The 27,893-nt window shown below is 44.3% G+C and overlaps 1 protein-coding gene and 1 pseudogene across 1 annotated transcript; one reads left to right on the top strand and one right to left on the bottom strand.

The window, feature by feature from the left end:
* Positions 1-6,176: 6,176 nt before the first annotated feature.
* On the bottom strand, positions 6,177-7,455 carry LOC135573393 (metallothionein B). Its single transcript, XM_065022595.1, has 3 exons — positions 7,318-7,455; positions 7,144-7,209; positions 6,177-6,515 (listed from the first exon to the last, which is right to left on the bottom strand). Exons 1-3 carry the CDS (start codon positions 7,340-7,342, stop codon positions 6,424-6,426), a joined length of 183 nt encoding a protein of 60 aa, XP_064878667.1. The 5' UTR covers positions 7,343-7,455; the 3' UTR covers positions 6,177-6,423.
* A 12,340-nt stretch (positions 7,456-19,795) lies between these two features.
* On the top strand, positions 19,796-26,763 carry LOC115134882 (Bardet-Biedl syndrome 2 protein homolog; annotated as a pseudogene).
* Positions 26,764-27,893: the final 1,130 nt, after the last annotated feature.

The raw sequence follows: 27,893 nt of genomic DNA, 5'->3' as shown, positions 1-27,893 counted from the left end.
GATGATGACTTCAAAGCACTTATTTGGTACTGTGGAATAATGTGTTCGCGACAAAGTAACTTGAGTGACAAGTGAAGTAATTTGCAATATATATATATATATTTTAATAACTGCCTTTGCATGGTTATAGCTAGCTAGCTAACCTAGAAACATTGACAGTTAAAGATCGAGGACTTCGGTAAGATATCGTCTCGCTTTATCAAATGGGATAACTATATGAAATGCTTTGTATGTTCTGTCGGCATATCTCATGTCTTGTTGCATATGGAAATGGGGGAATAAATATACCTAGCTATAGTAAGTAGTGAACGTTGTTATCTGTGATGAGTTACAATCGCTGACTGTCTTGTGGATGTGTTCATTTGGGAAAGATAATTACTGAAAAGTTGCACTCTATTATTAACTATATTTTAATTAGTCATAGCTATGCCATCTATCTAGGTATCTGTTTATCTTTGTTGGCTATTTTGGAAGACTAGGAGGAGCCAATGCAATGAACATGGAACGCCGGGACACCCAGCGGGCGCCTGGAGTAAGCCGTTTCAAAATCAAATGTTATTTGTCACATGTGCCGAGTACAACAGGTGTAGTAGACCTTATCGTGAAATGTTGACTTACAAGCTCTTAACCAACAATTCAGTTCAATAAATATAGTTAAGAAAATATTTACGAAATAAACTAAAGTAAAAAATAAAAAGTAACACAATAACAATAAAGAGGCTATGTACAGGGGGTACTAGTACCTAGTCAATGTGCAGGGGTACAGGTTAGTCGATGTAATATGTATATGTAGGTAGGGGTAAAGTGACTATGCATAGATAGTCAACAGTGAGTAGCAGCAGTGTAAAAACAAAGTTTATGAGGGTAGTTTTCAAGTGGATGCAACATGCATGTGTAACGGATGTGAAACCGCTAGCTAGTTAGCGGTGCGCTAAATAGCGTTTCAATCGGTGACGTCACTTGCTCTGAGACCTTGAAGTAGTGGTTCCCCTTGCTCTGTGGAGCAATGGGTAACTATGCTTCGTGGGTGTCAGTTGTTGATGTGTCCCTGGTTCGAGCCCGGGTATGGGCGAGGGGACGGACGTGAAGTTGTATTGTTACATTGACGCTGTTGACCCGGATCACTGGTTGCTGTGGAAAAGGAATAGGAGTTAGCGCTAGTTAGCGGTGGTGCGCGCTAAATAGCGTTTCAATCGGTGACGGCACCGGGTATGGGCGAGGGGACGGTCTTAAGTTATTCTGTTTTACATGCATCTCCAGCAGTGATGATTAGATTTCATACTCATCTCAGAACAAGCATCCAGTAGAACAAACTCACAATATGTACTGTGATTGGTTATTTTCGTTTTAGTATTGTGCCTTCGCAAATAATTCAGACCCCTTGACTTTTTCCACATTTTATTAGGTTACAGCCTTATTCTAAAATAGATTCAATTGTTTTTTCATCCTCAATCTACACACAATACCTCATAATGACAAAGCAAAAACAGGTTTAGAAAGTTTAGCTAATTTATACAAATTTAAAAACGGAAATATCACATTTACATTAATATTCAAACCCTTTACTCAGTACATTGTTGAAGCACCTTTGGCTGCGATTGCAGCCTTGAGTCTTCTTGGGTATGACGCTACAAGCTTGGCACACCTGTATTTGGGGAGTTTCTCCCATTCTTCTCTGCAGATCCTCTCAGGGTCTGTCAGGTTGATGGGGAGTGTTGCTGCACAGCTATTTTTAGGTCTCTCCAGAGATGTCCGATCAGGTTCAAGTCCGGGTTCTGGCAGGGCCACTCAAGGACATTCAGAGACTTGTCCTGAAGTTGTCTTGGCTGCGTGCTTAGGGTCGTTGTCCTGTTGGAAGGTGAACCTTCACCCCAGTCTGAGGTCCTGAGCACTCTGGAGCAGGTTTTCATCAATGATCTCTCTGTACATCTTTGCCTCAATCCTGACTGGTCTCCCAGTTCCTGCCGCTGAAAACATCCCCACAGCGTGATGCTACCACCACCATGCTTCACCATAGGGATGGTGCCAGGTTCCCTCCAGACGCGACGCTTGGCATTCAGGCCAAAGAGTTCAATCTTGGTTTCATCAGACAAGATCATCTTGTTTCTCATGGTCTGAGAGTGTTTAGGTGCCTTTTGGCAAACTCCAAGTGGGCTGTCATGTGCTTTTTACTGAGGAGTGGCTTCCATCTAGCCACTCTAGCACAAAGGTCTGATTGGTGGAGTGCTGCAGAGAGGGTTGTCTTTCTGGAAGTTTCTGCCATCTCCACAGAGGAACTCTGGAGCTCTGTCAGAGTGACCATCAGGTTCTTGGTCACCTCCCTGACCAAGGCACTTCTCCCACGATTGCTCAGTTTGGCCGGGCGGTCAGCTCTAAGAAGAGTCTTGGTGGTTCCAAACTTCTTCCATTTAAGAATGATTTTTGGTACCCTTCTCCAGATCTGTGCCTCGACACAATCCTGTCTCGGAGCTCTACTGACAATTCCTTCACCCTCATGGCTTGGTTTTTGTTCTGACATGCACTGTCAACTGTGAGACCTTATATAGACAGGTGTGTGCCTTTCCAAATCATGTCATATCAATTGAATTTACAACAGGTGGACTCCAATCAAGTTGTGGAAACATCTCAGGAATATCAATGGAAACAGGATGCACCTGAGCTCAATTTCGAGTCTCATTGCAAAGGGTCTGAATAGTTATCTAAATGAGGTATTTCAGTTGTTTTTTTTAAATACATTTTCAAAAATGTCTAAAAACCTGTTTTCAGTTTTCGTTATCGGCTATTGTGTGTAGATGGCTGAGGATTAAAAAAAATATATATTCTAGAATAAGGCTGTAACATAACAACGTTTGGAAAAAGTCAAGGGGCCTGAATACATTCCGAAGGCAATCACCCTCAAGATGAACCATAAAATAAGCCCTTGCATGGTTACAATGGGCAAATTTAAAGGGATCCACCCATGCCTCACTGCAGTCACACAATCAGGGAATGTAAGGCCTCGCCCAGTTCCCTTTGGTACTTTCCATTTACATATATGCATGAAGCTTGATGCATCGTAATATAGCACTCCAGCTCAAGTAATTCAATCTTCTCTCTTCTATCAGGTGTTCATCCATAACCCTCACATGCGTGGCCAGTGGCAGGCAGCCTACCGTCTGAGCCAGAGTGCCCAGGACTCAGACATCTCTTTGCTCAACATCAACCAGGCATTGAGCTGCTTGACAGCTGGTACTCGACGACCCAACACCACTGGAGACACGCTCCTCGTGGGCACCCAGACAAACCTGGCCTATGATGTACACGAAATTGCTGACATCTTCAACAGAGAGGTGAGCCAAGAACTGGACAGGAAGCTGCAGGAGTTCTCCAAAGCCCTCCGCTTCCATGGCAACCACTGGGAGTCAAGAGGCTGGATTAAAACAAATATAACTATACTGGGTTAAATGGCATGCCGTCTTCATGACTCTAGCCTAACTATTAAAAATACTACCTAGTCAAACCATTACTCTGTTCCAGCTGGCTGATAGGAGTTATTAGATCGGTTCAGTTTGGCATAGCACAGAGAACAATGAGAGAACAATGAGAAAATATTTGAAATAGACAATATGGCGGCCTACACATTGTTGGATGACTTCATGGAGCAATGTTTTGTTTTTTAACTTTATTGACAGAGCGTTTTCTAAAGCATTTGTTGTCTTCTTCCAAGTTGGGAATTGAGGAAGTAGGCTATTGCCAAGTTAAGGTTGGTCGAAAATTCTCTATAATACACCAACAAGTACCTAACCTGTAAGTAAGGCTGAGTTAGCCTGTAACAATCTGACTGCTAGCTATCCTAATCCTAGCTGGGAACATGTCATTTAAACAAATCAGTGACTGTCTGCTGTTTAGGCCTAATGACTGATTCCAGATATCAATCATTCCAGATACCACAAAACATTCTTGATGAAACCTTTTTTAAAATTAAAAATAATTAAAGGCTGTATGTAATGTGTATGTACTTATGTTGTCCGGACCAGGACTGATCACTGGACTGGTTCTATATAAATCAGTGTTCATTAATCTGTCACGGGCCACACCATGTACAAGCTAATCTTACCCTTTTCCCCAGTCGTCAGAAAATCGAACCCAACGCGCGCATGCCCCCTTAGCACGATTAGCTATTAGGCTAGCTTGCTATCGTGGTGAGCCTCTTACTACGAATAGATTTTGATATGACTGTCTACAAAAACCTAAATACGAATTACACATTTTATGCCATCAACATTAAAATAAGTCATTAATTTAACTAACGTTAGACAGGTACAAAGGAAAGCACGTTAGCAAACTGGCTAGTGTCATGCTTGGCAAGGACAGACCGCGTACTGATGAATGGTGCTAGTATCAGCTAGCAGAATAACTAGTATCATTCCTTGCTAGTTATAACGCGTATTAGCTGGGCAACTTACAAGAAGCCTAGATAGCAAATGATCCTTTCCCTTGTTCCACAACTAATAGTTATAACAGTTATTTTGCGCTTATCTCATTTTTCCCCCCGTCGTACATACATTTTACCCCGGCACTTCTGAGGTCTACGGTGATTGGATGATGTCTCGTTTTCCAAAACGACATTGCGCTTTTTACTTGTGGGCAGCTCTCTGCCGCCACCTGCTGCGCCGGAGTGTAATGGAGGTGGTAGATCGAGAAGTCACGCAACCTTGTGCCTATACCGTCATCATGAAGGAGTGGGATCTCAGCCTCCAACCCAACCCCCCTTTTGGTTGAGTCTGCCTCATCCTCATTAGGGATGGGGGCAAAATTATCATGCATTGCAATTGTCATTTTCAATCCCTTCATGTGCTGGAATAACTGACTTTCCTAGTTAAATAAAGGTTGAATACAATATGCCTTTTTTATAAAGTGTGACAGGCCTGCTATGCCTAATTGGTAACTAAACACCCAAAAAGTAAACACTCAACATTATCTACTATTAATCACTCATCTCAAAGCAGTGTTGACATGCAGGTTGAACGGTGTTAGAACAGTTTATTCACGTGTCACTCCACGTTACAATGCGTGCGCATCATTTGTGATGTTGGCCAACCCATCTATACGTAAACAAAAAAGTAGTGGAATAAGGACAATTAGGCACTTAAACTTATGTATGACAGACCTGTGTGTAGTATTTAGATTTGCATTGAAGATTAGATACCAGCAGGTAGCAGACACTTGGTCAAGGACAGGTAATAAGAGCTTAGATTTGCAGGAACCATTGAGTCAGGACTGTGTGACCTTCACATTAACCCCACAACAGTCTACTTGAGGGCCATACTTTGGTCCCCAGCAGCAATTGGTTCCCATGTGTCTCCCATCCAAATACTTACAAGCCTATTCTAGCCTTCATTGTTAGGGAGACACAGTATAGCATATTGTGGATACATTTACTCAGGCCATTTAACATTAAAAAATAAAGGGTTGTCTGAGGTGGCTGTCAATCCTGGTCTCAGACTAGACATATCTACAGGACACAAAATCGGTATAATATGTAACTTAACCTAAGAGGGTAACCAGAATCACAGACAACTAGCATTTTAACTTGATAGCAAGTTAGCTAACCCCTTCCCAAACCCAACTAGCTAAATATTAACCACAAACTGCTTGGAGTAACTTGTCATGGTCAACAGTGAGACAGTAGCCAAGATAGCGAGAAGTCTGTCCATAAAGCATTGCTCTACCTTATCACTAACAAGGCAGGTCCTACCGGCCCTAGTTGTCACAGCTGGACTACTGTTCAGTCGTGTGGTCAGGTGCCACAAAGACTTAAGAAAATTCCAATTTGCTCAGAACAGGGCGGCATGTCAATCGTTCATGGGTCAAAGTGAGAGGTTGACAAGCTGAATGCTCCGAGCTCTGTATAAACTACCAGCACACAGCTCTGACACCCATGCACACCACAAGACATGCTAAAAGGTCTTCAATCACAAAGACTATGGGAGGTCAGATTGCAAACTAATAATTCACCTTACGGAACAGCAGGTAATGTGAAGACATGCTAGCACACACTGTTTAGTGTTAAACATTTTGTATGTGTTATGCCATTTACAGTTCTCTTTGATGTAGAGCCTTAGTGTTTGGACCCCAAGAACAGCTAATCTGTTAAGAATTCAATTTCATATTTAGACAAATTACCAGTACAAAAATTAAATGGAAACTGATGGTTAACTAAGCAAACCACCCACTTTTATTTGGAAGGGAATCAAGAAACATGTAGACACCAGGTTACTAAACATTGTGTTGTTACCCACCCCCAGTAACCCAAATTAAAGTCAAACTTGAAGTTTAATGGAATTTATTTTCTTACATTTAACAAAGTACTAAGTCTAGGCTCAAGATGGTACAACCAATTTCGTAGGGAATGACTGCATTGTCACAGTAATGCACCAGGCCTCACTGACAACAGCTGGTGTCGCAGGTCTTGCCCTTGCACACACAGCCTGAAGCACATTTACTGCAGTCGGAAGGACAGCAGGGGCAGCAACCTGATGGGACAAAAACAAATGATTAGTGATGACCAATGACAGACTATTACAAAACCTATTAATAAGGCTCTAGGATGAGTTGTCAACTTGTCTCCCCAGTTGTGGTCAACTTAATTAAAGCCTTCCTAGTTCAGAGTCCTCTTGAAGAGCCTAATTAGGCTACCAGGTGTTCATAACTAAGTGGGAAGATGGTATTGACCAGTTGGTCAATATCATCTTTGAACTCATTGAGAGAAACCGTGTCTAATGGCCAACAGTGTCAACCATCATGCTGGTAAACATGTGTTAAAAATTACATTGCTTTTCATAAAAGTTGTGCATTTGAATTTCTGCCGAAATTGCAGTTATCAAATCATTTCCTTAGGTGAAGCCAGCATGAGAGAGAAGTCGGCGCTCAGGACATAAGACGAGTTTTCCCCACTAGTAATTACCAGTTGGGGGCCGTTTACGTGGATTTCTCTCCAGTTGTAAGTTACCTTCCCACTTGATTATCACATAGGGTGCCCAGCCCGTCCATTTAACGTGCCACCAGACCCAATTGAGAAGAGATCGGGTAAATATGCCTACATGGGCAATCTGAAATGGTATTTAGAATGCAAAACCAAAACAACAAAAAAAAAACACTTACTTTTCTTACAACTGGTGCATGCGCAGTTTGAGCACTTGCAGGATCCACCGCAGTTGCAAGAGCCAGCTACAAATAGACAGTTGCGTTAATAGATGATCAAAATGACAGGTAGTTGGTTTTCGAATAAATAGGCCTACATTCTGATTATATTAATCAATATACATGAAAACGTACTTTTAGAGCATTCACAAGGATCCATTTTTCAGTTTTTGATCGCGCTTCTTTAGTCAAATGAAGTATTTCAGCTTAATTTCACTGTTGAGTTGTAAGCTTTAAATTTCTCTTTGGCGAAGCACCGTTTTTATAGCGTCAGGGACAGACGGGTGCCGTGTGCAAAACAGTCTCGCGTTCAGACGATCAGGGTTTGCACCCGGGTTATTTCATTATACTGCGCGAAAATAATCAAGGAAGAGTTTCCTATTGTTTCCAAATTCCATAGCCTGTTACATAAACCTGATTACCACGTTGATCATCGATTAATTAAGGCTACACCTATATTTATTTAACTATACAAACATTTATTGGGATATTCTTTTGTTTTTAGGAATGCCTTCAATAACCCCCAGGGTCTGGAGTGTTGTAATCAATCAAGCCATTATATTGTTATTTTACAGGCACGATCTAATTGTAATGTTCAAATTCATGATGATTTAACTTGTTATATACTATAATCTAATCTGGACATAGGCCTATAGATTAGAATGCGATAAAGTTAATATAATTATATTACTTGTTGGGAAGAATTTGAATAGGCCTAGTGTTTATGGAAATATATATTAAAACGACGATTTACAAATCACTACATTGTTGACTGGTTTTCGGTTGGACAGTCATCGTTACCGTGCACAGTGCACACGGTACGCAAATTATTAAACGGTTCAGTTGTCACTTTTTCGGGAGTGGTGTGTTGTCATTGGTGCTGTGTTGAGAGCTTCCAGTCCCGTGCTTCCTTTATCTGCACACGAGCTGTGCTTATGAGCAACAGTCGAATGTGAATGAATCACTTTGCACATGTCGACTGAGTGTTAGTATTTTTCTAGAATATCTTGCCTGAGTAAATGAGCTGTGTCATACCACAAGCATTGTGCTACGTAATAAGAATAGTCACCGCCAGCAGCCAGACCTACAATTAATTACAAATGACAGAAAACAAAAACAATGATGCATTCAGAACTATTCTACATGCCTTTCATAAATACTTTCATATTTCATCATATATATATAAAACACATTTACCCTAATAAGAATCATGATCAAATACAGAAATATTTTCTAAACTCCATACAAATGAGTTATGAAAATAAAAACAATGATGCATTCAGAACTATTCTACATGCCTATTATAAATACTTTAATCTTTCATCATGTATATGTAACGGATGTGAAACGGCTAGCTTAGTTAGCGGTGGTACGCGCTAAATAGCGGTTCGATCGGTGACGTCACTTGCTCTGAGACCTTGAAGTAGTGGTTCCCCTTGCTCTGTGGAGCGATAGGTAACGATGCTTCGAGGGTGACTGTTGTTGATGTGTGCAGAGGGTCTCTGGTTCGCGCCCGGGTATGGGCGAAGGGACGGTCTAAATATTTACTGTTACATATATATATAAAACAAATTTACCCTAATAAGAATCATGATCAATACAGAAATATATTCTAAACTCCATGAACGATGATGACTTCAAAGCACTTATTTGGTACTGTGGAATAATGTGTTCGCGACAAAGTAACTTGAGTGACAAGTGAAGTAATTTGCAATATATATATATATATTTTAATAACTGCCTTTGCATGGTTATAGCTAGCTAGCTAACCTAGAAACATTGACAGTTAAAGATCGAGGACTTCGGTAAGATATCGTCTCGCTTTATCAAATGGGATAACTATATGAAATGCTTTGTATGTTCTGTCGGCATATCTCATGTCTTGTTGCATATGGAAATGGGGGAATAAATATACCTAGCTATAGTAAGTAGTGAACGTTGTTATCTGTGATGAGTTACAATCGCTGACTGTCTTGTGGATGTGTTCATTTGGGAAAGATAATTACTGAAAAGTTGCACTCTATTATTAACTATATTTTAATTAGTCATAGCTATGCCATCTATCTAGGTATCTGTTTATCTTTGTTGGCTATTTTGGAAGACTAGGAGGAGCCAATGCAATGAACATGGAACGCCGGGACACCCAGCGGGCGCCTGGAGTAAGCCGTTTCAAAATCAAATGTTATTTGTCACATGTGCCGAGTACAACAGGTGTAGTAGACCTTATCGTGAAATGTTGACTTACAAGCTCTTAACCAACAATTCAGTTCAATAAATATAGTTAAGAAAATATTTACGAAATAAACTAAAGTAAAAAATAAAAAGTAACACAATAACAATAAAGAGGCTATGTACAGGGGGTACTAGTACCTAGTCAATGTGCAGGGGTACAGGTTAGTCGATGTAATATGTATATGTAGGTAGGGGTAAAGTGACTATGCATAGATAGTCAACAGTGAGTAGCAGCAGTGTAAAAACAAAGTTTATGAGGGTAGTTTTCAAGTGGATGCAACATGCATGTGTAACGGATGTGAAACCGCTAGCTAGTTAGCGGTGCGCTAAATAGCGTTTCAATCGGTGACGTCACTTGCTCTGAGACCTTGAAGTAGTGGTTCCCCTTGCTCTGTGGAGCAATGGGTAACTATGCTTCGTGTGTGTCAGTTGTTGATGTGTCCCTGGTTCGAGCCCGGGTATGGGCGAGGGGACGGACGTGAAGTTGTATTGTTACATTGACGCTGTTGACCCGGATCACTGGTTGCTGTGGAAAAGGAATAGTAGTTAGCGGTGGTGCGCGCTAAATAGCGTTTCAATCGGTGACGGCACCGGGTATGGGCGAGGGGACGGTCTTAAGTTATTCTGTTTTACATGCATCTCCAGCAGTGATGATTAGATTTCATACTCATCTCAGAACAAGCATCCAGTAGAACAAACTCACAATATGTACTGTGATTGGTTATTTTCGTTTTAGTATTGTGCCTTCGCAAATAATTCAGACCCCTTGACTTTTTCCACATTTTATTAGGTTACAGCCTTATTCTAAAATAGATTCAATTGTTTTTTCATCCTCAATCTACACACAATACCTCATAATGACAAAGCAAAAACAGGTTTAGAAAGTTTAGCTAATTTATACAAATTTAAAAACGGAAATATCACATTTACATTAATATTCAAACCCTTTACTCAGTACATTGTTGAAGCACCTTTGGCTGCGATTGCAGCCTTGAGTCTTCTTGGGTATGACGCTACAAGCTTGGCACACCTGTATTTGGGGAGTTTCTCCCATTCTTCTCTGCAGATCCTCTCAGGGTCTGTCAGGTTGGATGGGGAGTGTTGCTGCACAGCTATTTTTAGGTCTCTCCAGAGATGTCCGATCAGGTTCAAGTCCGGGTTCTGGCAGGGCCACTCAAGGACATTCAGAGACTTGTCCTGAAGTTGTCTTGGCTGCGTGCTTAGGGTCGTTGTCCTGTTGGAAGGTGAACCTTCACCCCAGTCTGAGGTCCTGAGCACTCTGGAGCAGGTTTTCATCAATGATCTCTCTGTACATCTTTGCCTCAATCCTGACTGGTCTCCCAGTTCCTGCCGCTGAAAACATCCCCACAGCGTGATGCTACCACCACCATGCTTCACCATAGGGATGGTGCCAGGTTCCCTCCAGACGCGACGCTTGGCATTCAGGCCAAAGAGTTCAATCTTGGTTTCATCAGACAAGATCATCTTGTTTCTCATGGTCTGAGAGTGTTTAGGTGCCTTTTGGCAAACTCCAAGTGGGCTGTCATGTGCTTTTTTACTGAGGAGTGGCTTCCATCTAGCCACTCTAGCACAAAGGTCTGATTGGTGGAGTGCTGCAGAGAGGGTTGTCTTTCTGGAAGTTTCTGCCATCTCCACAGAGGAACTCTGGAGCTCTGTCAGAGTGACCATCAGGTTCTTGGTCACCTCCCTGACCAAGGCACTTCTCCCACGATTGCTCAGTTTGGCCGGGCGGTCAGCTCTAAGAAGAGTCTTGGTGGTTCCAAACTTCTTCCATTTAAGAATGATTTTTGGTACCCTTCTCCAGATCTGTGCCTCGACACAATCCTGTCTCGGAGCTCTACTGACAATTCCTTCACCCTCATGGCTTGGTTTTTTGTTCTGACATGCACTGTCAACTGTGAGACCTTATATAGACATATAACAAACTCACAATATGTACTGTGATGGGTTATTTTCGTTTTAGTATTGTGCCACCATTTTGGTGTCTACAGTGCCTTCGCAAATAATTCAGACCCTGTTTGAATGTTAAATGACGAGACAGAGGCATTGATGCGAGTAACCAGTCTTGTTCAGTACATGACAACACATCCGGGTATCTCAAGCACCCCGGTAAAACACAAGAGTTGCAGTAATGAACATTTACATACAGATGGCATCACTGTGCCATCTTACACCCATAACATCTTCCATTTAATAAAATAGGACAGGAGGTGTCAATTCACTAACAAAACAAACCTAGTAACAATTTCCAACATGAACAGTTTAGTCAAAAAATTATTATTATTTTTTTTCCAGAACAACAACACATTTTGATATTCTCTTCACTTTTATCTCTGTCAACAATCCCTGATGGGAAACCTACAGATTAAGTATTTTTGGTGGCTGGGACAGACGCCCGCATCGTGAAAAGACAGGGGGCTTGTCTGCGAGGACTGCGGGTTCCCGCACAGGCGTGTCACCTGAATGTCTAAGGGGAGAATTGATGGGCGAGGGAGCGGCCGACCTGTGATCCCCTGGCTCTTCGCCCAGTGCCTCAGGCCCCATGTGACTTGCTGGGGTTCTGTCTTTTGTCATGCAACCCCTTTGACCATCAGGGTTCTGAGTAGGTGCTGGCTCAGCAATCCGAAGGTCAACCCTGTTGCGACGGTACAGTGATCCATTCACTTCGACCAAGTAGGAGCGTGGTGCCACTTTCTGTACACAGGATCCGAATCTCCAGAGGCCTGTCCGGTCCCCTGGTAGTGGCTTCATTCGCACCGTTTCACCCACCCTGAGCTCAGGTAAGTCTTTTGCTGATTTGTCGTAGATGAACTTGGAGACCTGTCTTCTGTGACGTAGCTTCACCAGCACGTCTGTCACCACACATGGCTCCAGGAGAGTGCTGGCTACTGGCAGAGCTGCTTTTAAGCGCCGTGCCATGAGGCGCTGTGCCGGGCTGCTGTCCATGCCTTCTGTCGGGGTATTGCGCCACTGCAGGATTGCTTTCCAGGCATCTTTGCCCTCTCGCAGAGCCTTTTTGCAGAGGTTCTTTGCGATTTTTACTGCGGACTCTGCCTTCCCATTAGCTTTTGGGTGTCGTGGTGATGAAGTGACGTGCTCGAATTCCCATCCTGCAGCAAATTTTCGGAACTCAACTCCGGAGAATTGGGGTCCATTGTCTGAAATTACCCTATCTGGCTGGCTATAGCGGGCAAACTGAGCCTTGCAGCGTTTGATTGTTGTCTCTGCTGAGAGGTCGGGGAGGAGGTCGATCTCCCAAAAGTCTGAGTAATGATCGACTACCAGCAGAAAGTCTTTGCCACTGTGCTGGAAGAGATCTAGACTTACTATCTGCCAGGGGCGCACCGGTAGCTCGTGGGACATCATCGTCTCTCTCTGTTGCTCAATGGCATATTCATTGCAGATTGTGCATTTACTGACATAGTCTTTAATTTCACTCTGCATTCCTGGCCAATACAGTGTGTCACGTGCTTGTCTGTAACAGGCCTCACCTCCTATGTGAGTTGAGTGCACGCGTGCCAACATCTCAGGGCGCAGAGACCGGGGAATAACGACTCTCTGACTCTTGAATATTACTCCGTTTTGAACACTGAGCTCCTCTTTGATTGGCCAATATTCTCTGACGGCTAAAGCAGTTTCTTCCCTGCAGTCGGGCCAGCCCATCAGAATCACAGACCTCAATGCCTGGAGTTGCCCGTCCCTGTCTGTGTGCTGTCTGATTTGTATAAGGCGCTGGTCCGTAACATTAAGGTAGTCAGCCTGGTTGATGTGTTCAACATCCACTTGCTCTGTTTGTAAGCTGCACACTGCGTGTTGTTCATGCATGGAGCGTGTGTGAGTGCCTGATGCAGTAGCCCTGCTGAGCGTGTCACTCACATACATCTCTGGCCCTGGCTTATACACCACCTTGAGGTTGTAGTTTTGTAGGGCCAGTAGCATGCTCTGCAGTCGTTTTGGGGCATTCAGGAGAGGCTTGCTGAATATAGCAATAAGGGGCTTGTGATCGGTCTCTGCGGTAATATTGTCGCGCCCGTACAGGTAATGGTGGAAGCGTTGGCATGCAAACACAATGCTGAGGCGCTCCTTCTCTATCTGGGCATAGTTCTGCTCTGTTGGGGTGAGTGCCCTAGAGGCAAATGCCACAGGCTGGCCCTCCTGCATGAGGCAACAGCCAAGTCCATACTGGCTTGAGTCACTCTGAATCGTGACAGGTTTTGACACATTGTAGTATCGCAGTACAGGTGTCTGGGTGGAAATGGAGGAAAACTCGCCTCCCTTCGGACCTGACATCCTTTCACTCCCTCCTCTCTACATTTTCCTCTTCTCTCTCTGCTGCTAAAGCCACTTTCTACCACTCTAAATTCCAAGCATCTGCCTCTAACCCTAGGAAGCTCTTTGCAACCTTCTCCTCCCTCCTGAATCCTCCTCCCCCTCCCCCCCCCTCCTCCCTCTCTGCAGATGACTTCGTCAACCATTTTGAAAAGAAGGTCGACGACATCCGATCCTCGTTTGCTAAGTCAAACGACACCGCTGGTTTCTGCTCACACTGCCCTACCCTGTGCTCTGACCTCTTTCTCCCTCTCTCTCCAGATGAAATCTCGCGTCTTGTGACGGCCGGCCGCCCTACAACCTGCCCGCTTGACCCTATCCCCTCCTCTCTTCTCCAGACCATTTCCGGTGACCTTCTCCCTTACCTCACCTCGCTCATCAACTCATCCCTGACCGCTGGCTACGTCCCTTCCGTCTTCAAAGAGAGCGAGAGTTGCACCCCTTCTGAAAAAACCTACACTCGATCCCTCCGATGTCAACAACTACAGACCAGTATCCCTTCTTTCTTTTCTCTCCAAAACTCTTGAACGTGCCGTCCTTGGCCAGCTCTCCCGCTATCTCTCTCAGAATGACCTTCTTGATCCAAATCAGTCAGGTTTCAAGACTAGTCATTCAACTGAGACTGCTCTTCTCTGTATCACGGAGGCGCTCCGCACTGCTAAAGCTAACTCTCTCTCCTCTGCTCTCATCCTTCTAGACCTATCGGCTGCCTTCGATACTGTGAACCATCAGATCCTCCTCTCCACCCTCTCCGAGTTGGGCATCTCCGGCGCGGCCCACGCTTGGATTGCGTCCTACCTGACAGGTCGCTCCTACCAGGTGGCGTGGCGAGAATCCGTCTCCACACCACGTGCTCTCACCACTGGTGTCCCCCAGGGCTCTGTTCTAGGCCCTCTCCTATTCTCGCTATACACCAAGTCACTTGGCTCTGTCATAACCTCACATGGTCTCTCCTATCATTGCTATGCAGACGACACACAATTAATCTTCTCCTTTCCCCTTCTGATGACCAGGTGGCGAATCGCATCTCTGCATGTCTGGCAGACATATCCGTGTGGATGACGGATCACCACCTCAAGCTGAACCTCGGCAAGACGGAGCTGCTCTTCCTCCCGGGGAAGGACTGCCCGTTCCATGATCTCGCCATCACGGTTGACAACTCCATTGTGTCCTCCTCCCAGAGCGCTAAGAACCTTGGCGTGATCCTGGACAACACCCTGTCGTTCTCAACTAACATCAAGGCGGTGGCCCGTTCCTGTAGGTTCATGCTCTACAACATCCGCAGAGTACGACCCTGCCTCACACAGGAAGCGGCGCAGGTCCTAATCCAGGCACTTGTCATCTCCCGTCTGGATTACTGCAACTCGCTGTTGGCTGAGCTCCCTGCCTGTGCCATTAAACCCCTACAACTCATCCAGAACGCCGCAGCCCGTCTGGTGTTCAACCTTCCCAAGTTCTCTCACGTCACCCCGCTCCTCCGCTCCCTCCACTGGCTTCCAGTTGAAGCTCGCATCCGCTACAAGACCATGGTGCTTGCCTACGGAGCTGTGAGGGGAACGGCACCTCAGTACCTCCAGGCTCTGATCAGGCCCTACACCCAAACAAGGGCACTGCGTTCATCCACCTCTGGCCTGCTCGCCTCCCTACCACTGAGGAAGTACAGTTCCCGCTCAGCCCAGTCAAAACTGTTCGCTGCTCTGGCCCCCCAATGGTGGAACAAACTCCCTCACGACGCCAGGACAGCGGAGTCAATCACCACCTTCCGGAGACACCTGAAACCCCACCTCTTTAAGGAATACCTAGGATAGGATAAAGTAATCCCTCTCACCCCCCCTCCCCCTGAAAAGATTTAGATGCACTACTGTTCCACTGGAGGTCATAAGGTGAATGCACCAATTTGTAAGTCGCTCTGGATAAGAGCGTCTGCTAAATGACTTAAATGTAAATGTAAATGGGTGACCAGTTGTTTTATTTCCCTCACCGCTGCGTCATGTTTTGGGAGCCAATGCCAGATGGTGTCCTTGTCCATGAGCCTCCTCAGTGGCTCACACACTTCAGAGAGCCGCGGTAGGAATTTGGCCAGGTAGGTGACGAATCCGACGAAGCGCTGCACTCCCTTCACGTCAGATGGGTGGGGCATTTCCAAGACAGCCTTCACTTTTTCAGGATCCGCCTTCAATCCGGTGGAGGACAAGATGTGCCCATGAAAGCGGACCTCTGGCACTTTAAACTGAAGCTTTTTTATGCTTAGCCTTAGCTTGACCTGTCTGCATCTGACCATCAGGGCCAGCAGCTTGGCGTCATGGTCACATTCTGCCTCCTCATCACTGTCCCCACAGCCCACTACGAGAATGTCATCTGCTATGGGTTCCACGCCACTGAGTCCCATCAACAGCTCATGCTGTTTCCGCTGATACACCTCTGGAGCCACGGAGACACCAAACGGAAGCTTCAACCACCTCTTCCTGCCCCAGGGTGTCCAAAAGGTGGTCATGTAGCTGCTGGGCTCGTCGAGCTTGCACTGCAGAAAGGCATCTCTGGCATCCACGAGCGTGAAGACTCTGGCCTTTAGGAGCTTGTAAAGAACATCCTCCAACGTGGGCATAATGTAATGTGAACGTCGCAGAGCCCGGTTGAGGTGTTTAGGATCAATGCATATCCGTAGCTTGTCTGGTTTCTTGACGATAACCATATTACTTATCCAGTCCGTAGGCTCGGTGACGGATATGATGTGGCCATCTGCTTCGTATTTGTCAAGCTGAGCCTTCGTAGCTGCTTTCATGGCCACTAGTACATTGCGGGGTGCACACTGGACAGGCTGGATTGCTGCGTCCAACTCAAAGTGGACTTCCCCAGGAACTGACTCGACCGGTGCGTTGAAGACATCATGGTACTTGCTTAGGAGTGTCTCCTTGCTCAAGGGCCCAGCCTGGACTTTGTCTATAATGTTAAGATCAGCTGGGATGGTGAAGTTAATAAGTCCAAGGCGCTCGCATGTAGAACCTGACAGTAATGGCTGTTGACTAGCCTCAACTATTTCAAACTCAAGGGTGTATTTCTGGCCACGTAAAACACACTCTGTCACAAACAGGCCTAAAGAGGTCATGAACTGGCTACTCTGTGTGAGTTTGTCTCTGGGCGCGAGCCTCCTTTTGTCTTTAAGGCTCATAACGTTGCATGTGGCCCCTGAATCTAGCTGGCATTGCTGTGGTTTATTATTAAGTAGCAGAGTGACAAACCACTTTTGTCCTTTTGCCCTCACTGCCCCTATGCACTCGCTAGAATGTACATCCTCTGTGCTGCCGTTCCCTTCATCTGTGTTTGTTTCAATGGAATGCACTTTACCCTCCTTTCTCTTGCTTTTCATGCAGACCCTTGCGAAGTGATTAGCTGTACCACAGGATTTGCATATTTTTCCATAGGCTGGGCAGTGTTCTTTTCCTCGTCCATGAGAAATGCCACAATATCGGCATGTATTGGGGTTGTCTACTGCAGAGTTGGCTGTAGTATTAGCATTAGCTTTGGCAAAGGGGAATTTCTTTACTGGCTGCCTGAATGTAGCATTGACATTGTCCGTATGTTGCCTTTCTAGCTCCATGGACCTCATCCGTATATCAGTAAGCTCTGCTGCACGGCATGTCTCCACTGCCAAGGCCAGCGTCAGGTCACGTTCTCTCAGCAAACGTCTGCGGGTGCCCTCATCAGTTATGCCAAGCACAATCGTATCTCTGATCAGTTCATCTCTTAAAGCACCATAGTCACATGTAGCTGCCTTTTCCCTTAACCTAGTGACAAAGCTGTCAATGGACTCCCCGTCCTCCTGTTTGCAACGACCGAAAACATAACGCTCGTAGATGACGTTCTTTGCTGGCGTAAAGTAATGTTCAAGAGCATCAAGAATAGCTGCAGCGTTACCTTGCTGTGCTGCTGTTAGGTTCAGGTTGTGTTTGTATACGTGTCGGCATTCAGTTCCCATTATAGTCCTTCAAGTGGCAGCCACTACCTCATCTTCCTTTTCCAGAAGTCCCGTTGCTAGCGCATAGTCCTCCCATTCACCTCTAAACGTATCCCAGTTCGTGCTCCAATCCCCGCTGAGCTTCATAACGGCGGGAGGGGGAATGTTCGCTGCCATGTCTAACCGGTGCTAACAACATGGAAGCTAACTAGCAAACTCACTCTAGCTTAAGGCCAATTCCGGGCGAAATTTTACACAAATAAGCATTTGTTTGTAAACCAGAGCAGGTGACTCTAATTTGCGGAAAGCATGGTTAGTTATCCGACTCTGACACCATGTTTGAATGTTAAATGACGAGACAGAGGCATTGATGCGAGTAACCAGTCTTGTTCAGTACATGACAACACATCCGGATATCTCAAGCACCCCGGTAAAACACAAGAGTTGCAGTAATGAACATTTACCAACAGATGGCATCACTGTGCCATCTTACACCCATAACAGACCCCTTGACTTTTTCCACATTTTATTAGGTTACAGCCTTATTCTAAAATAGATTCAATTGTTTTTTCATCCTCAATCTACACACAATACCTCATAATGACAAAGCAAAAACAGGTTTAGAAAGTTTAGCTAATTTATACAAATTTAAAAACGGAAATATCACATTTACATTAATATTCAAACCCTTTACTCAGTACATTGTTGAAGCACCTTTGGCTGCGATTGCAGCCTTGAGTCTTCTTGGGTATGACGCTACAAGCTTGGCACACCTGTATTTGGGGAGTTTCTCCCATTCTTCTCTGCAGATCCTCTCAAGGTCTGTCAGGTTGGATGGGGAGTGTTGCTGCACAGCTATTTTTAGGTCTCTCCAGAGATGTCCGATCAGGTTCAAGTCCGGGTTCTGGCAGGGCCACTCAAGGACATTCAGAGACTTGTCCTGAAGTTGTCTTGGCTGCGTGCTTAGGGTCGTTGTCCTGTTGGAAGGTGAACCTTCACCCCAGTCTGAGGTCCTGAGCACTCTGGAGCAGGTTTTCATCAATGATCTCTCTGTACTTTGCTCTGTTCATCTTTGCCTCAATCCTGACTGGTCTCCCAGTTCCTGCCGCTGAAAACATCCCCACAGCGTGATGCTACCACCACCATGCTTCACCATAGGGATGGTGCCAGGTTCCCTCCAGACGCGACGCTTGGCATTCAGGCCAAAGAGTTCAATCTTGGTTTCATCAGACAAGATCATCTTGTTTCTCATGGTCTGAGAGTGTTTAGGTGCCTTTTGGCAAACTCCAAGTGGGCTGTCATGTGCTTTTTTACTGAGGAGTGGCTTCCATCTAGCCACTCTAGCACAAAGGTCTGATTGGTGGAGTGCTGCAGAGAGGGTTGTCTTTCTGGAAGTTTCTGCCATCTCCACAGAGGAACTCTGGAGCTCTGTCAGAGTGACCATCAGGTTCTTGGTCACCTCCCTGACCAAGGCACTTCTCCCACGATTGCTCAGTTTGGCCGGGCGGTCAGCTCTAAGAAGAGTCTTGGTGGTTCCAAACTTCTTCCATTTAAGAATGATTTTTGGTACCCTTCTCCAGATCTGTGCCTCGACACAATCCTGTCTCGGAGCTCTACTGACAATTCCTTCACCCTCATGGCTTGGTTTTTTGTTCTGACATGCACTGTCAACTGTGAGACCTTATATAGACAGGTGTGTGCCTTTCCAAATCATGTCATATCAATTGAATTTACAACAGGTGGACTCCAATCAAGTTGTGGAAACATCTCAGGAATATCAATGGAAACAGGATGCACCTGAGCTCAATTTCGAGTCTCATTGCAAAGGGTCTGAATAGTTATCTAAATGAGGTATTTCAGTTGTTTTTTTTAAATACATTTTCAAAAATGTCTAAAAACCTGTTTTCAGTTTTCGTTATCGGCTATTGTGTGTAGATGGCTGAGGATTAAAAAAAATATATATTCTAGAATAAGGCTGTAACATAACAACGTTTGGAAAAAGTCAAGGGGCCTGAATACATTCCGAAGGCAATCACCCTCAAGATGAACCATAAAATAAGCCCTTGCATGGTTACAATGGGCAAATTTAAAGGGATCCACCCATGCCTCACTGCAGTCACACAATCAGGGAATGTAAGGCCTCGCCCAGTTCCCTTTGGTAGTTTCCATTTACATATATGCATGAAGCTTGATGCATCGTAATATAGCACTCCAGCTCAAGTAATTCAATCTTCTCTCTTCTATCAGGTGTTCATCCATAACCCTCACATGCGTGGCCAGTGGCAGGCAGCCTACCGTCTGAGCCAGAGTGCCCAGGACTCAGACATCTCTTTGCTCAACATCAACCAGGCATTGAGCTGCTTGACAGCTGGTACTCGACGACCCAACACCACTGGAGACACGCTCCTCGTGGGCACCCAGACAAACCTGGCCTATGATGTACACGAAATTGCTGACATCTTCAACAGAGAGGTGAGCCAAGAACTGGACAGGAAGCAATGATACAACATAATCATGCTTCTGTTGTAGTAGTATTACATAATAATACAGTTTTGCAAATAATGATGCTATTTCCTTTCCTCTAGGTGACAGATGGGGACAATGCCATCGCTTTAGGGAAATTGGCGAACATTGAGTCCCCCCTCACCATCATCGGAGGAAACTGTGCCCTACAAGGATTTGACTGTGAGGGGAACGACCAGTTCTGGACAGTATGGATTGTGTTCCTCTTTATCATATGAACTGTTGTCTAACATTGAAATAGGAATAGTTTTACCACAATTGAGGAAATTATTTGTTTGTTTGTTTGTCTGGGTTCCTTTTCAGGACACGGGGGATAATGTCCGGTCATTGGTTATCTGTGCTTTTACTGGTAATTGAAAAAATTAGGTGACATTTTATTTAGCATAAGTTTTATCCAAATATGAAAGCAAGTACTTTGCAATGTATAGCTAGACGACTTTAAATGTTGTTATTACATAAATATACAAGATCCTAAAATGGGTAATATACTGTGTATATTTTATTTTGTCTGGTCTTTGCAGCTTCTTGTCAGATCAGAGGACTTTGGCATTAGGGTATACAGCCGCCTGGTACGGCAACTGCACCACCCACAACCGCAAAGCTTTCCAGTGGGTGGTGTGGTATGCCCAACGCATTACTGGGGGAAAACTTCCTGCCCTCCTGGACACCTACAGCACCCGATGCCATAGGAAGGTCAAAAAGATCATCAAGGACATCAACCACACTGCCTGTTCACCCCACATTTATCCAGAAGGTGAGGTCAGTACAGGTGCATCAAAGCTGGGACCGAGAGACTAAAAAACATCAATCTCAAGGCCATCAGACTGCTAAACAGCCATTACTAGCACATCAGAGGCAGATGCCTATAGACATAGATTAGGAATCACTGGCCACTTTTAGAAATGGATCAGTAGCCACTGTAATAAAGTTCTGTATCTAGTGTTACTCATCTCATATGTATAAACTGCACTCCACACTGTTCTACAGTATCTTAGTCACTTAAATTGTGTTAAAATATTGCATCATCCATTTCATATGTATATACTGTATTGTATTCTATACTACACCACTGACTGTTAAACAGCCATCTCTAGCATATCAGAGGCTGCTGCCTATAGACATAGATTAGGAATCACAGGCCACTTTCATGAAATGAAACACTAGCCCTTTAATAATGTTAGATATTACTTGTTAGATATTACTCCACTGTCGGGGCTAGAAGCACAAGCAATTCTCTACACCCGCAATAACTATCTCGTAAACACGTGTGACCAATAAATTTGATTTTGATTAAAGAAGACGAACTTGTGAAAATAAGGTATAGCTCATATTACATACCCAGAGTTGTGTTTCTGCAGCTATTTGATGTTTTAAAACTTTAAAAAATCTTGCTGTGTATAGTACAGAAAATGTCAGCAAAGAGAGGATGTGTGCTGATTGTTCTCTCTTTGTATCTTTCAGAAGGTTACCTCCCTCTGTCATAAGCATGGGAGCAGGTTTGCTTATGCACTTGCCAATGGAACAGTGGGTGTTTATTACCACACTGCCCACTACTGGATAATCAAGGTATTGCATGTTTTGAATGGTTGGAATATTAGTTTTCCTTCTTAATGCATCCCTGTCACTTTACACAAAATGTATTGAATTTGAACCAGCATTATGTTTAAAGATGTGCCAATAACTGTCCCTCTTTCCCTCTGCAGTCTAAGAACCATGCAATGAGCATCCATGTATCTGACCTTAATGCTGACGGTGTTGTAGAACTCATCAAGGGCTAGTCCAATGGAAAGGTAAACCACCTTGATGCGTCAGTCAACAATCAATTTAGGGCAATTGAGAAGACCTATTTGTTAAAATGAGTACAGAACCAATCAAAGAGAGTCTTCAAAGTCCTCTAATCCTTCACTTTGTCACATTGTCTAGGACTGGTTGACACTTGGCACCAACCTTTCCTCCAAGTGTAAGGAATGTTGTAAGGCCCCTTGAAGAAGTCATCTTTGAAGTCATCTTCAAAGACAGCTTCTCGTCCTCTGTGGCTGGAGTGGTGGAGAGGGACTATCACATGGATGGACAGATCCAGCTCATCTGTACCTCTGTGGAGGGAGAAGGTAAAGACATGAGTAACACTACTACTACTTCGAATAGGCCTAGTTTATTTGTGTGTATTCTCTCAGAATTTGTCTTTTACATCCAATGTGTTGTATGCTTGTTGTCAGTGCGTGGCTACCTGCCTGCCAGTAAGGAGATGAAGGGGAACCTGATGGACTCCAGTGTGGAGCAGGATCTGATCCGAGAGCTGAGCCAACTCAGGCAGAACCTGCTACTGGAACTATGCAACTATAAGGAGAATGCCAAGGTTTCTAAGAACTAGGGCTGACCCCATTTAGTCCACTGGTCGATAGGCTGTTGGTCGACCGAGATTTTGTTAGTCAAGCTGTGGCAAATATATTTTTAAAATGACACCTGTCTGATTCACGCCTTTCTGGGCATACTAATCCATTGCAGAGGCCTCAGGAAGGGTACACCGGTATCACCAGTAGTACATTTAGCCTACTATTCATTTCCATCATTTCTCATCTACATTGTTTTTGAATTACGGTAAACTTCTGTTGTCATTGTAGGAGTGGAAATGTTGTCTGCAGAGCGCCCAACGTAGGCTACACTTGTGAGAAAAAGGTTTGGGTTTATTTAATTACATTTATGAGTTGTCAAGGTATTAATGTTCTTGTTTGGATCGCTCCTGTTAATCTTGAGTAAAGACACACACCAGATTACACATAGAAGTAGGCCTAGGATACCTGGCCTGCGCGCAAATATAGGCCTATGTGCATATTTGGGGATCTGATACTATTTATGATAGTCTTAACTCACCATTACTGTGGAGCTTCTCAAAGTCACTTTTTTTCCGCCTCAAACAGCAAGTAAATTAAGTCTGTTTTTTACATCCATTGAGAAGGACAATCGTTCCTCAACGTATCCTATTAGAAACATCTTTCCAGCTCTCTTCCTTTCCATAACTACTCAGCATGAAAGGGGAAAAAATGTCATGCTCTAATCCAGTGAAAACATCATTAAATATGCCTACCTGATTCATTCTTATCCATTACGCAAATAGCCTACAGCCGTGTCTGTCCGGAGCTCACTGGATCAGGAAACTCTGAGGGCCCAGAATATTTTACACAATGTTGCAAGTTTGCTCACCTCATGCTGGATCAAGTTAATAGTTGACACAATGTGTCAAGTTCCTTGCAGACAGGCCATGCGTAGCCAATGTGATTCATAGGATATTTATTTTTATCAGGATATTTTCTACCTCCGGGCTGCAATGTTTTTATTTGTTGGCTTTATGTAGGCTACTTCTACATATTGGCAATAGAAGTTACTTTTAGATTTGTATCATTTTCATAGAATTTTGATTAACCACATGATATTGATTCACTATAAACAAAATGAAACTGTTCTGGTTAGGTGATATTGATCTCTGGCTCCCTCTTTAGTCATTTTATGTCTTCATTTTTAAGTGCATTGCTTTAAGCATCAGACAGGCTCAGTAGTCTATATATAGTTGATTTTATTCAAACATAGGGCGTGTCTATATATACAGTGGGGCAAAAAAGTATTTAGTCAGACACCAATTGTGCAAGTTCTCCCACTTAAAAAGATGAGAGAGGCCTGTAATTTTCATCATAGGTACACTTCAACTATGACAGACAAAATGAGGAAAAAAATCCAGAAAATCACATTGTAGGATTTTTAATTTATTTATTTGCAAATTATGGTGGAAAATAAGTATTTGGTCACCTACAAACAAGCAAGAGTTCTGGCTCTCACAGATCTGTAACTTCTTCTTTAAGAGGCTCCTCTGTCCTCCACTCGTTACCTGTATTAATGGCACCTGTTTGAACTTGTTATCAGTATAAAAGACACCTGTCCACAACCTCAAACAGTCACACTCCAAACTCCACTATGGCCAAGACCAAAGAGCTGTCAAAGGACACCAGAAACAAAATTTGTAGACCTGCACCAGGCTGGGAAGACTATTAGGAAATGGAAGACATACAAGACCACTGATAATCTCCCTCGATCTGGGGCTCCACGCAAGATCTCACCCCGTGGGGTCAAAATGATCACAAGAACGGTGAGCAAAAATCCCAGAACCACACGGGGGGACCTAGTGAATGACCTGCAGAGAGCTGGGACCAAAGTAACAAAGCCTTCCATCAGTAACACACTACGCCGCCAGGGACTCAAATCCTGCAGTGCCAGACGTGTCCCCCTGCTTAAGCCAGTACATGTCCGGGCCCGTCTGAAGTTTGCTATAGAGCATTTGGATGATCCAGAAGAAGATTGGGAGAATGTCATATGGTCAGATCAAACCAAAATATAACTTTTTGGTAAAAACTCAACTCGTCGTGTTTGGAGGACAAAGAATGCTGAGTTGCATCCAAAGAACACCATACCTACTGTGAAGCATGGGGGTGGAAACATCATGCTTTGGGGCTGTTTTTCTGCAAAGGGACCAGGACGACTGATCCATGTAAAGGAAAGAATGAATGGGGCCAAGTATCGTGAGATTTTGAGTGAAAACGTCATTCCATCAGCAAGGGCATTGAAGATGAAACGTGGCTGGCTCTTTCAGCATGACAATGATCCAAAACACACCGCCCGGGCAACGAAAGAGGGGCTTCGTAAGAAGCATTTCAAGGTCCAAATACTTATTTTCCACCATAATTTGCAAATAAATTCATAAAAAATCCTACAATGTGATTTTCTGGATTTTTTTTCTCATTTTGTCTGTCATATTTGAAGTGTACCTATGATGAAAATTACAGGCCTCTCTCATCTTTTTAAGTGGGAGAACTTGCACAATTGGTGGCTGACTAAATACTTTTTGCCCCACTGTATTTTAACATTTCGACCAATCGATTGGTCGAAAGAACAGACGACTCTCCGTCGACCAACATTTTCTTTAGTTGGGGACAGCCCTACTAAGAACAGACACTGACAAACACTTTCACACAATCAACTATGAGGATAAACCTACAACCAAACACACGTTGACATTTATATATACACACTGAAACTCTCTGAAGTAACTAATATTAGAGGAAAATGCTAAAGCCCACATGTACAATCAAACACCCACACCTCAGACAAACATTCCCTGACCTATCAGTTACTCTGAGGAGAACATGATCCTCCCACTCTATGTACAAACATACGCATGCATAGTGTTTGTACCTTAGTGTAAAGGACTGTGTGTCTTGTGTAGCAGGCTGTCCCAGGGACTTCAGAAGGTGATACCCAGATGGGGGTGATACCAGCCAATACCCAGCTCTAGACTGCCCTCTGTCAGAGCTGCCACGGAGTCCCAGAGGGCACACAGAGCTCAGCATCTCCACGCCCAATGGTAAACACCATCACCCCAAACAGATACCCTCCCTACTAACCACCAACACATTCATGCACTGTCATCAAAACACAGTAAGCAGCTCACTTACACAGTCCTAAAACCACACAGAAACTCACCATGCTGACCAAACTTCAGCCCGTCCCACATTGAACCCAATCACGCTCTCCACTCACCATCCTATAATCCAGAATGTGCAGCCTCATGTGGCTTGCTGTGGTAACTGAGTGGGCTGAGTACTGTCCTCTTGGATTTCCCCCTACAGAGACCATCATTAGAGCCATGCTGATTTTTGCTGAGGGAATTTTCGAGAGTGAAAGTCATGTGGTACACCCCAGTGCCCAGAATTGGTCTGGTTGTATCCGTGTTCCCATCATCCCTCCTCGTGGATCTATACATCAAAGCTTTTGTTTGCGGCAAGAGCAGGTACACATATTTTAATTATGAAAGAGACAGCTGAGTCCTTTGCATAGATGTGTTAGTGAAGTGATTTGCCAGTGAAATTCACACTTTTAAACAACCAATCATTGATTTTGACTATCAATTACTTTCCGACTTTGTAAGTTTAACAGTACTTTAGCTCTGTCTAATGACAACAATAAATAATTTTGTAATTTGAATGTGCTTATTCTTTCTCTTCCCTTTCCTCCAGCGTTCAGTTCTACGTCTTTAAGAATATGCGTCAGCTGCCTGGCTTCTCCATGTATGATCTTAATGTTGATCCTGAGGTATCTCAACCTACTGGGAAAGTCACCTTCGCCAGGCCACAGAGAGTAAGCACATTCATTCTTTGTATTTCACTCTCTGTTACTCTAACTTACACACACACTTCCATGTGCTGTCACGCTCCTCTACAGACTCTTCCAAGCCCCTCTGGCATTCTGCTTCATAGTAATGTTAACTGTTATTACAGAAAATCTGTATTCTCGTCTTTAGGTCGTCATGTGGCTGAACCAGATCATCCTTCTACCGGAGGGCATTGATACCCCAGTTGTGACGTTCAACTTTCTGCGCTGTGGGCAGAGGTATGTCTACATGTGTTGACACACATCTTCGTGCACAGGAGATCTGTAGTGTTTCAAAATGGCCCCTTCAGTGGTTCTTTGCTTTCCAATCAGATCACACTAATCACAGACAACATAGACCTACAGGCAGAGGCAGACTTCCCCCCACGTACTTTTGGAAGCTGCGGACACCATGACTGAGGTGAACAAACCTGTTCCCACACTACCCTCCTCAACCTTCACACCAATGGCATTTCTCTCGTTAACAACCTCACAACATCTTTGTTATCGCTTTATTTTTGTGTAGTGGGCCTAACATTTCTATGTTCTCTTTCAGTCGACTCGGTTCGACGTCTCACTATGGGACACATCATCTTTTACGGGTCATTGGTTGAAGCCTTATTCAATCAAACCTAACAGGCCAATCAGAGCTTTGTGGGTGTATGCCCCTCGTGTCTATATAACACCCTGCACTGCTCTGGTGTCCTATTTCTTTCCATCATCACAAGTCTATTTGGGTACTAGCTCACTAAGCAGTGTTCTTCAGAAAACTAGCTCTCAACTTAACTTTTCTTTCCTGGTGGGTTACCACCCCACCATGGAGCATTGGGTGGCTTATTTTCTATTTTCAGGAATTCTGAAATCTTCAGCTTAACTTTACAGAGTGAAGATACCTTAGTTAGCTTGTTAACAGAACTTTTGTCATTGGCTAGCTACAGTACATCTGTTGCCTGGCCTTGTTAGCTAGCTAGCTCCACTGCTTTAGCATCCCGCTAATTGCAGGTTCCCACAAATTTAAGCTACTTATACCTGGGGTCTCTACTCTCTGTCGGATTCCACAGTTCGGAGCTAGCTAGCTGAACCTTTGAATGTCTTGGCTGTGTAGTGTGCTAACGGTTCCACTGGTGTTTTAGCTAGAATCCTTTGGGCTAAACCCACATTCGGTTTGTTTGGCTAGCACGAGCGGTGCTGTTTCTTCAGTGTGTTACCCCACCATTGAAGCACCATCCCTTTTTACCTTCCCCTGTCTGGTCTCCAAATCTCTGTCTGGTCTCCAAGCCACTTTCCTCATCATGGGATTTGGAAATGGTTCTGGATGAACTTACAGGCAATCACTTTGAATCCCTGGAGACAGTGGATCTTAAGACTCTGTCATATAAGACAGCCCAGTTGCTCGCCTTGGCTATGGCCAAGTGTGTTAGCGACCTTCATGTGCTCTCGGTTCTTCCTTCATGCA

The sequence above is a fragment of the Oncorhynchus nerka genome, linkage group LG9a, assembly GCF_034236695.1.
Source record: "Oncorhynchus nerka isolate Pitt River linkage group LG9a, Oner_Uvic_2.0, whole genome shotgun sequence".
In the NCBI taxonomy this organism is placed as follows: domain Eukaryota; kingdom Metazoa; phylum Chordata; class Actinopteri; order Salmoniformes; family Salmonidae; genus Oncorhynchus; species Oncorhynchus nerka.
Note: the sequence above shows the minus strand (reverse complement) of the source record. Positions and strands in the feature narration are given on the sequence as shown.